The 10,725-nt window shown below is 45.6% G+C and overlaps 1 protein-coding gene across 6 annotated transcripts in view; it reads left to right on the forward strand.

Moving 5' to 3' along the window:
• The first annotated feature begins 232 nt into the window (after positions 1 to 232).
• Positions 233 to 10,725, forward strand: part of LOC115416279 (protein FAM160B2-like) — a 27,400-nt gene continuing 16,907 nt past the window's right edge. For 5 of the 6 annotated variants that reach the window (XM_030130028.1, XM_030130029.1, XM_030130026.1 and 2 more), the window contains exons 1-8: positions 235 to 409; positions 7,089 to 7,167; positions 7,253 to 7,338; positions 7,770 to 7,856; positions 7,979 to 8,083; positions 8,981 to 9,100; positions 9,173 to 9,277; positions 10,670 to 10,725. The exon at positions 10,670 to 10,725 is cut by the window's right edge and continues 144 nt beyond it. In XM_030130028.1, coding sequence (XP_029985888.1) covers positions 359 to 409; positions 7,089 to 7,167; positions 7,253 to 7,338; positions 7,770 to 7,856; positions 7,979 to 8,083; positions 8,981 to 9,100; positions 9,173 to 9,277; positions 10,670 to 10,725 — 689 coding nt within the window. In that variant the 5' untranslated portion in view covers positions 235 to 358. Of the gene's footprint in view, positions 410 to 7,088; positions 7,168 to 7,252; positions 7,339 to 7,769; positions 7,857 to 7,978; positions 8,084 to 8,980; positions 9,101 to 9,172; positions 9,278 to 10,669 lie in introns of all 6 variants that reach the window. The other variant, XM_030130031.1, reaches the window with a different exon arrangement.

Raw genomic sequence — 10,725 nt, forward strand, 5'->3', positions numbered from 1 at the left:
AACTCTAATCCCTTAACTAATTTTTAACAGAACTGAAGACAAATTCAACCAAAACTATTCATTTCATCTAAAACAATGGAAGTTAACTCTCCGTTAATGATGTGTTCGTTAATTCTGTGTTCGTTCATTACTTCCTCATATTAACACAGAAATCGTAGAAAAGCTTCAGAAATGATCCGCTTCATTTCCCAGAGCTCTTATTGTGGAGTTTCTTTTGTCACCGGAAGTCTGGTCTTTTACTTTGACAGTTCTTCCGGATGTTTTTGCCGCGCTCAGCTGTCGTTTAACCGTTTGTGTGTCTCCGGTGTTCAACATGTGTCGTTAATCGGTAACTTTTCCCGGTGACAGCCCGGTCAGGATGGAGGCGTTCACTAAACTAACCAGCATGCTGCTCAACGCGCTGGAAACGGTGAGTTAGCGGATAGTTAGCATTAGCATTAGCCCACAGATAACCAGGGTAACGTGACCGTGACGCCGTTGGGGCTAATGCTAATGCTAACAGCTACAAGTTAGTGCGAGTTTTTACCTGCGGCAGGTGAGTGTCGACGTGGACGGAACAGACAGACACAGAGCAGGGGGCGTTTACGGACCGGTTATTTAGTCAGATTTTACTGAGAAATGATCATATAAAAACAACTTTACAAATAAAAACTTTTTACTGCAGTACACCTGTAGTACTCTGTGCTAACTCTGTACTTCTACTGCTGTACTTCAGATGTACTTGTACGTTATAGGAGTATTTTCTGTGTACTTCTACTCAGAGACATGTACTGTTGACTTTTGTCTAACAGTAGGGCTTTGAACACAACACAGCTGAGAAAACAAACAGAAGAATGAATAAAAACTATCAAATCAAGTTGAAAATTAAAGCTGCAAGCAGCATTGGGCGGGACCTCGCACCGGGCGTTCCGCCTCCCCCGTGATCCGCCACCCGTGACCGTCCACACCTCAGCTCCACTCACACCTCTCCGTCCCGATACCAGTCCCCATCCTTTAGTGTCTGTCCTCCTTACATCTGTACAGAACACCAGCGACCCTCTGCTGAAACCACCATCACCTTTAAAATGAGACTTTTATTTTGGAAACCCTACTGTGTGTATGTGCATTTGTTTTGTATGTGAGAGAAAGAATCAGTTTGAAAAATGAATTAAAATTATATGAATAATTGAGCATTAAAGTGATGATTTACCACATTTAAGGCTTTTATTTTGGAAAAACCCTATTGTGTGAGCATGTGTGTCTGTGAGAAAGAGTACTTTTGAATGAAGAAACATTGTACAAACAGTTGAGCGTTTGGTCATAAAAATGAAAAGAAGTTATGTAATAGACATTTTGTATTATTCTTAATTGGGGTTTTATTTAGAAAAAATGTACTCCGTGTACTTTTGAATGTGTGCAAAATGTCCAATATCCACAATACAATGCAGTAAAACCTGTTTTAAAATGGAAAAGAAAAAAAAATCTTGGATTGTCTGGGACTTGAACCCAGGTCCATTTGTCCCATAGGCAGTTACATGAACCACTGCACTACAGAGAGACATGTTCATGTGTGCACCAGGAAGTTTTATAGGGACTTTGTCCTTGTGAAAAGTGAAACTACACATACTCTTCCAAAAATCACCATAATTCCATAACCGTAGGTCGTATCTGAAAAAGTCTTTCACTTTTGGATTCTGCAGACTCGTGGGAATTGAATGAGGCTTTTTATTCAAAGGTCTGAAATGAATAAGCAGTAATTGCAGAAACGTAGAGTAACTTTCAAAGGCAGATTGCCAACTTCCTGTTGGAGTTAGCTCATGAGTGTCAGTGTATGATTTGTCGGCTCAATCAGACCAACATTTTGGCATTTGTTTCATGTTTCTGTCACATTCCTACTGGCCGCTAGGGCAGATTTTGTGTGTTTTTTAGTACATAGGTGGCGCTACAGAGTCTATTTTGGTACCCAAGGGGTTAATTTTGATATTGTATGAAAGTGTTCAGCAGCCATGACATACATGGCAAATTTGGTGAGTTTTGGAGCATGTTAAGGGGGTCAAATGGCAGTCTAAAGCCGAAAAAGTATGAAAATAAACAAACTGTTATAAATCAATAACCGTACATCCTATCTGAAAATTTTTTGCATGTGAACATTGTGGTGAGTCCCATGAACGCGTAGATATGTCACATGTGGAGAAAAACTGCAAAGTGAAAAATGAGTTCCAAACATCGCAACTTTGCAGGCTTGTAAAAAAAAAACTAAGACAGTTAAGACTAAGCTACGAGATCACTTTTATGAGGAGCGTTCACTCTATCTTTTGGTGCTATTTAGAAGTCAATACGACAAACGGTGTCATCGGAGTTCGTTTTAGAAATTTTATTTTGAAAGGCATATTGCGAACTTCCTGTTGGAGTTAGGTCATAAGTGTCAGTGGATGATTTGTAGTGCTTCATCCATCCAATATTTTGGCAGTGGTTCCATGTCTCTACGACATTCCTACTGGCCAAAAGGGCTTTTGCCGTGTTTTTCACATAGGTGGCGCTAGAGAGCCCATTTTGGCACCTATGGGGTAACTTTTTTCATTTTATTAAATTTTTCGCCAGGCCTGACCTGTGTGCCAAATTTGGTGAGTTTTTGAGCATGTTCAGGGGGTCAAAATCCAGTTCAAAGTGGCATTGGGAAAAAAAAAAAAATATATATATATATATATATATAAAAACGAACGAATAACAATAGGGCCTTGCTTGCAGGCAAGGCCTCTCACTGTGTGAGAGGGCCTTACCTTTTGGCTTGGTCCCTAATAACTGGTTTAATGTGGATGTGTTGGACTGGGTTCTGTTCAGTAGGTTCTGTTCAGTCAGGTTCTGTTCAGTCAGGTTCTGTTCAGTAGGTTCTGTTGAGTCAGGTTCTGTTCAGTCAGGTTCTGTTCAGTCGGTTCTGTTCAGTCGGTTCTGTTCAGTAGGTTCTGTTCAGTCAGGCTCTGTTCAGTTAGGTTCTGTTGAGTCGGTTCTGTTCAGTAGGTTCTGTTCAGTCGGTTCTGTTCAGTCAGGTTCTGTTCAGTAGGTGCTGTTGAGTCAGGTTCTGTTCAGTCAGGTTCTGTTCAGTCAGGTCTGTTCAGTCGGTTCTGTTCAGTCGGTTCTGTTCAGTCAGGTTCTGTTCAGTAGGTTCTGTTCAGTCAGGTTCTGTGCAGTCAGTTCTGTTCAGTCGGTTCTGTTGAGTCAGGTTCTGTTCAGTAGGTGCTGTTCAGTAGGTTCCGTTCAATCAGGTTCCGTTCAGTCAGGTTCTGTTCAGTAGGTTCTGTTCAGTCAGGTTCTGTGCAGTCGGTTCTTTTCAGTCGGTTCTGTTCAGTCAGGTTCTGTTCAGTCAGGTTCCGTTCAGTCAGGTTCCGTTCAGTCAGGTTCTGTTGAGTCAGGTTCTGTTTAGTAGGTTCTGTTCAGTCAGGTTCTGTTCAGTCAGGTGCTGTTCAGTCGGTTCTGTTCAGTCAGGTTCTGTTCAGTCAGGTTCTGTTCAGTCGGTTCTGTTCAGTAGGTTCTGTTCAGTCAGGTTCTGTTCAGTAGGTTCTGTTCAGTCAGGTTCTGTGCAGTCGGTTCTGTTCAGTAGGTTCTGTTAGGTAGGTTCTGTTCAGTCAGGTTCTATTCAGTCGGTTCTGTTGAGTCAGGTTCGTTTCAGTAGGTTCTGTTCAGTCGGTTCTGTTCAGTCGGTTCTGTTGAGTCAGGTTCTGTTCAGTCAGGTTCTGTTTAGTAGGTTCTGTTGAGTCAGGTTCTGTTGAGTCAGGTTCTGTTCAGTAGGTGCTGTTCAGTCAGGTTCTGTTCAGTCGGTTCTGTTGAGTCAGGTTCTGTTCAGTAGGTTCTGTTCAGTAGGTTCTGTTCAGTCAGGTTCTGTTGAGTCAGGTTCTGTTCAGTCGGTTCTGTTGAGTCAGGTTCTGTTGAGTCAGGTTCTGTTCAGTAGGTGCTGTTGAGTCAGGTTCTGTTCAGTCAGGTTCTGTTCAGTCGGTTCTGTTCAGTCAGGTTCTGTTCAGTGGGTTCTGTTCAGTAGGTTCTGTTCAGTCAGGTTCTGTTCAGTCAGGTTCTGTTGAGTCAGGTTCTGTTCAGTAGGTGCTGTTCAGTCAGGTTCTGTTCAGTCGGTTCTGTTGAGTCAGGTTCTGTTCAGTCAGGTTCTGTTCAGTAGGTGCTGTTCAGTCAGGTTCTGTTCAGTAGGTTCTGTTCAGTCAGTTCTGTTGAGTCAGGTTCTGTTCATTCAGGTTCTGTTCAGTAGGTGCTGTTGAGTCAGGTTCTGTTGAGTCAGGTTCTGTTCAGTGAGGTTCTGTTAAGTCGGTTCTGTTGAGTCAGGTTCTGTTCAGTAGGTGCTGTTCAGTAGGTTCTGTTCAGTCAGATTCTGTTCAGTCAGTTCTGTTCAGTCAGGTTCTGTTCAGTCGGTTCTGTTCAGTCGGTTCTGTTCAGTCAGGTTCTGTTCAGTCGGTTCTGTTGAGTCAGGTTCTGTTCAGTCGGTTCTCTTCAGTCAGGTTCTGTTCAGTCGGTTCTGTTCAGTCAGGTTCTGTTCAGTCAGTTCTGTTCAGTCAGGTTCTGTTCAGTCGGTTCTGTTCAGTAGGTTCTGTTCAGTCGGTTCTGTTCAGTCGGTTCTGTTCAGTAGGTTCTGTTCAGTCAGGTTCTGTTGAGTCAGGTTCTATTGAGTCAGGTTCTGTTCAGTAGGTTCTTTTCAGTAGGTTCTGTTGAGTCAGGTTCTGTTGAGTCAGGTTCTGTTGAGTCAGGTTCCGTTCAGTCAGGTTCTGTTCAGTAGGTTCTGTTCAGTCAGGTTCTGTTCAGTCGGTTCTGTTCAGTCAGGTTCTGTTCAGTCAGGTTCTGTTCAGTAGGTTCTGTTGAGTCAGGTTCTGTTGAGTCAGGTTCTGTTCAGTAGGTTCTGTTCAGTCAGGTTCTGTTCAGTAGGTTCTGTTCAGTAGGTTCTGTTCAGTCAGGTTCTGTTGAGTCAGGTTCTGTTCAGTCAGGTTCCGTTCAGTCAGGTTCTGTTCAGTAGGTTCTGTTGAGTCAGGTTCTGTTCAGTCAGGTTCCGTTCAGTCAGGTTCTGTTCAGTAGGTTCTGTTCAGTCAGGTTCTGTTCAGTAGGTTCTGTTCAGTAGGTTCTGTTCAGTCAGGTTCTGTTGAGTCAGGTTCTGTTGAGTCAGGTTCCGTTCAGTCAGGTTCTGTTCAGTAGGTTCTGTTCAGTCAGGTTCTGTTCAGTTGGTTCTGTTGAGTCAGGTTCTGTTCAGTAGGTTCTGTTCAGTCAGGTTCTGTTCAGTCAGGTTCCGTTCAGTCAGGTTCTGTTCAGTAGGTTCTGTTCAGTCAGGTTCTGTTCAGTCGGTTCTGTTGAGTCAGGTTCTGTTCAGTAGGTTCTGTTCAGTCAGGTTCTGTGCAGTCGGTTCTGTTCAGTCGGTTCTGTTGAGTCAGGTTCTGTTCAGTAGGTGCTGTTCAGTAGGTTCTGTTCAGTAGGTTCTGTTCAGTCAGGTTCTGTTCAGTCAGGTTCTGTTCAGTAGGTGCTGTTCAGTCAGGTTCTGTTCAGTCGGTTCTGTTGAGTCAGGTTCTGTTCAGTCAGGTTCTGTTCAGTAGGTGCTGTTGAGTCAGGTTCTGTTCAGTCAGGTTCTGTTCAGTCGGTTCTGTTCAGTAGGTTCTGTTCAGTCAGGCTCTGTTCAGTCAGGTTCTGTTGAGTCGGTTCTGTTCAGTAGGTTCTGTTCAGTCGGTTCTGTTGAGTCAGGTTCTGTTGAGTCAGGTTCTGTTCAGTAGGTGCTGTTGAGTCAGGTTCTGTTGAGTCAGGTTCTGTTCAGTAGGTTCTGTTCAGTAGGTTCTGTTCAGTCAGGTTCTGTTGAGTCAGGTTCTGTTCAGTAGGTGCTGTTCAGTCAGGTTCTGTTCAGTAGGTGCTGTTGAGTCAGGTTCTGTTCAGTCAGGTTCTGTTCAGTCGGTTCTGTTCAGTAGGTTCTGTTCAGTCAGGTTCTGTTCAGTTAGGTTCTGTTGAGTCGGTTCTGTTCAGTAGGTTCTGTTCAGTCGGTTCTGTTGAGTCAGGTTCTGTTCAGTCAGGTTCTGTTCAGTAGGTGCTGTTGAGTCAGGTTCTGTTCAGTCAGGTGCTGTTCAGTAGGTTCTGTTCAGTCGGTTCTGTTCAGTCAGGTTCTGTTCAGTCAGGTTCTGTTCAGTCGGTTCTGTTCAGTAGGTTCTGTTCAGTCGGTTCTGTTCAGTCAGGTTCTGTTCAGTCAGGTTCTGTGCAGTCGGTTCTGTTCAGTAGGTTCTGTTCAGTCAGGTTCTGTTCAGTCGGTTCTGTTGAGTCAGGTTCTGTTCAGTAGGTTCTGTTCAGTCAGGTTCTGTGCAGTCGGTTCTGTTCAGTCGGTTCTGTTGAGTTAGGTTCTGTTCAGTCAGGTTCTGTTGAGTCAGGTTCTGTTCAGTAGGTGCTGTTCAGTCAGGTTCTGTTCAGTAGGTTCTGTTGAGTCAGGTTCTGTTGAGTCAGGTTCCGTTCAGTCAGGTTCTGTTCAGTCGGTTCTGTTCAGTCAAAGCCTTGCATCATTTTCGTGGATTAAACCAGTGGAATAACGGATGGTTCCATAATTCCCATCATCCCTCAGGGTGGACCCAGGAGGTCCGAACAGAACCAGGAGGTCCGAACAGAACCAGGAGGTCCGAACAGAACCACTGAACCCTTGAACCAGTAACAGAAGTGAATGAAACCCAGTTTGATGAACTGATGGAAGAACCCAAACCTGAAGGGTTCGTTCAACAGATGAATGAGGCTGTGGTTGGTTCTGGAACCTGTGTGTGTCATGTGACCTGTTTGTGTGTCATGTGACCTTTGTGTCATGTGACCTGTTTGAACCAGTGAACCCTTCAACACCCACAGACTTCCACATGAGTTGTAGTTGTTGTTTTTTTTTAATTGACTGAACTCCATTTCTTCTAGTGTTCTCCTCAGTGTTCTCCTCAATGTTCTTCTCAGTGTGAATGCAGTATGTTTGTGGTTTGAATCCCCTGCTCATGGGTTCAGGTCAAATATGGCAGCTTTATGGATCCACCTGTCAGTCCCATTGGTGGACTTCTGTGGTTCTGATCCAGTTGTGAGTGTGAACTGGACTAACTGAGCTGGTTCTGGTTCTGTCTCAGAGGGAGCCCACGGTGGACCTGCTGGACTCCTTCGTGGACCACTGGAAGTCCATCACCAACTACTACATCCAGACCACAGGTGAGTGTTCCGCTGCACCTGTGGGAGCTCCGCCCCCACCTGTGGGAGCTCCGCCTCCACCTGCTGACGCTTGGTGTTTGTGCAGATGAGACTCGTCCTGTCAAAGGGACAGACATCCCATGGCGTCTGAGACAGATGGTGGACATCCTGGTGTACGAGGAGAAGCAACAGGTAACACACACACACAACACACAACACACACACACACACACAACACACACACACACAACACACACACAACACACACACAACACACACACACACATTTAACACTTGAACTAGAACCAAAATAATAATAATATGAACGAGTGTTGGTGTGAATCACTGACAGATGACAGCAAGAACAAACAAATAAATAAATACATAAATTAACAAACACAAAATAAATAAATACATAAATAAACAAATACAAAATAAATAAATGCAAGATAAATAAGTACGTATACGTATAGATTTCATCACAGTCACATGAAGAGTAAAAGCAGTGCATTCAAAGGTCAGAGGTCAAATGTCAGACGGTAGAACCAGTGTGGATGTGCTGACCTGTGTGGTTGTCTGTTCGGTCCGGTCTGGTCCGGTCCGGTCCTGTCTGTCCGGTCCAGGGGGTCCAGGAGGACACGGGGTCCTGTCTGGAGTATTTACTGGAACACAAGATACTGGAGACACTGTGTACGCTGGGAAAGGCCCAGGTAGGACACGCCCCCAACCCACAACGCCATCACAGATCATAATAATAACACACATAGAGCCGCTAATAACCTGTCCATATCCTGGTCCTGGTTCTGGTTCTGGTTCTGGTCCTGGTCCTCAGTATCCTCCGGGGATGTCTCAGCAGGTCCTGGTCTTCTTCTCTAAACTCCTGTCTCAGATCCAGAAGTCTCTGCTCCACCTGGTCAACGTCTCCAGACCGGTTCAGGTAAGACCACCGACAGGACCTGGACAGGTGGACTGACGGAGGGACCTGGACAGGTGGACTGACGGAGAGACCTGGTCCTAAAGTACAAACAGCTGTCACTACCAGAATAAAGTTGTGAATATGCAGATGAACCACAGTTTTAGGAGAATGCAGTGGTCGTTCCTGAACAGGTGGATGAATGTCCTCAGTTGCAGAATCCAGTCGAACCCACTGGTCTGAAAATGGAGAACTGGAACATTCTGGGAGGTTCCACTTTCATTTGGGGTTTACTCATTAAGGACAAATACTGAGACTACTAGCCCCGCCCACCAAATACAGAGCTTTGAGCCCCGCCCACCATCAACACATTAGCATTAGTCGGACTTTGACGACAATTCGCACTTGTTTGGGTTTGTTTCATCGTATGACCTGAACAGATTCGGAGTGAATGTCGTCTTCTGTGGCTGAACTGACTGAAGTGGTCGACTGTACAGCTAGCGCCGGAACATGAGGATATTTGACCCGCCTGTTTTTAAATTACGACATTATTCTCATATTATGACTTCTTTCTCCTGGAATTATGACTCTTTGTTTTCGACTTTATTCTCATAAAATTACATGTTTTATCTTGATGTTTTACGACTGTCTTCTCATAGTGACAGTGTTTTTATTTTCGTAGGTGGCGCTAACACACCGCCGTAAAGACGAGTGTTAAAATACAAACGTACAACTAATGACACATCCGACACGGGAAGAACAGAACTCTGTAAATCCACATTTGACTCAGATATTTGAATAAATCCGACAGACAGGACTAAATGACTGAACAGTGTTTCCATGGTAACAAACATCATCATCAACCAGAACAAAGAGGCTGTTACTGTTTGCCCCGCCCCTCCCCCTCTGCTCCACCCACAGAAGCTGATTCGTTTCTGTGCACTTCCTGGTTCCCAAACAGAGAAGGAGGAGGCTCAGTTCCTATTGGTTGTCTGCTCCAGAGTCAAACAGGATCCGCACGTGCTCAGTCATGTCTTGGAGGTAATGATGTCACAGTTTCCAGAGATCACATGACTGATTGTCCTGTGACTCTGATTGGCTCTGTCCCATCAGGTTCCGGACCAACCGGCAGCCCCTGGCCAATCACAAGCATCCAATCAGAAGACGGAGCCGGGGTGGGGTCTGCTGCAGGCGCTGCTGCAGCTCACACAGAGCCAGGTGAGGTCAAAGGTCACAACCCCCCCCATCACTAATGCTGCCTTCATGTGCTATGGGAATTATAGGAGATACTAGTTGTTAATTTAAACATCCCCCTCATATCGAATTTTCCACTGAAGAACTGAGAAAACAGTTGGTCAGTGACATGAAAATGACCTTTGACCTTTTCAACATGGCGGAGAACAACGAGGCGTTCACGGTCAGTGGTAAACAGTGGTTTATCAGTGTTCTACTGCTGAAGTTTGTACACATTTATAGTAAACCCAGTGTGCAGTATCAGATGAATGAACACGTGTCAGGTCCGTGAACTGGGCTTCAGCTGGTTTTTGTTTCACTACAACAACTAAAGCACTTGAACATTTATGCTGCATTTCCTCTGCGTGGAACCGGCTCGGCTCGGCTCGGCTCGGCTCAGTATTCCCTCAGACCGTTTCCATTCCAGATACTCCAGACTTTCCAGTACCTGGTCGTCATAGCGATGCGGTGCGTTACTTCCGTGTCGTCTGCTCAGAGTTGCTGATAAACTTACTCGTTGCCTGTTGTCTGGTCTGAATGTTTCCGTCTTCCACCACAGACTGAAGCTCCTGGACCGACCCTGGTCTAGTTCATCTGTTCTCATGTGGATTCATGGACCTACAGGTTTACTGTCCACTAACACATCTGTTTACGTAAAAGGGCGGGGCACAGAAAACTGTCTGACCAATCAGTGGTCTGCAGTGTTTATACGTCATGGTTTAGTATCGCTTGGAACCTCAGCGGAGGGGAGACAAAAAAACTAGTACCAGGTACCAGATTAAAAAACTAGTACCAGGTACCAGATTAAAAAACTAGTACCAGGTACCAGATTAAAAAACTAGTACCAGGTACCAGATTAAAAAAATAGTACCAGGTACCAGATTAAAAAAATAGTACCAGGTACCAGATTTAAAAAATAGTACCAGGTACCAGATTAAAAAACTAGTACCAGGTACCAGATTCCAGGTCCTTTTTCATAACGGAAACGCAAAAAGGCCGAGTCTAGTCGAGCCGGTACCACACAGTGGAAACAGCCGCAGAGTTCACCAGTGGAAACCATCGTCTCCAGAGAGCACCTGAAGGCAGCATTAGCCTTTCACTGGGTTAACGGCAGATGTCCACTCCTCCACCTGTCCACTCCTCCACCCCTCCACCTGTCCACTCCCCCACCTGTCCACTCCTCCACCCCTCCACCTGTCTACCTGTCCACTCCTCCACCTGTCCCCTCCCCCACCTGTCCACTCCTCCACCCCTCCACCTGTCTACCTGTCCACTCCCCCACCTGTCCACTGCTCCACCCCTCCACCTGTCTACCTGTCCACTCCCCCACCTGTCCACTGCTCCACCCCTCCACCTGTCCACTCCATCTGTCCACAGCGGGGCTCAGTGTGTCTGAAGGCCTACGAAGGCCTCCTGCTGCTGGGGGGCCTCCC

This window comes from Sphaeramia orbicularis, unplaced genomic scaffold, assembly GCF_902148855.1.
Source record: "Sphaeramia orbicularis unplaced genomic scaffold, fSphaOr1.1, whole genome shotgun sequence".
In the NCBI taxonomy this organism is placed as follows: Eukaryota; Metazoa; Chordata; class Actinopteri; order Kurtiformes; family Apogonidae; genus Sphaeramia; species Sphaeramia orbicularis.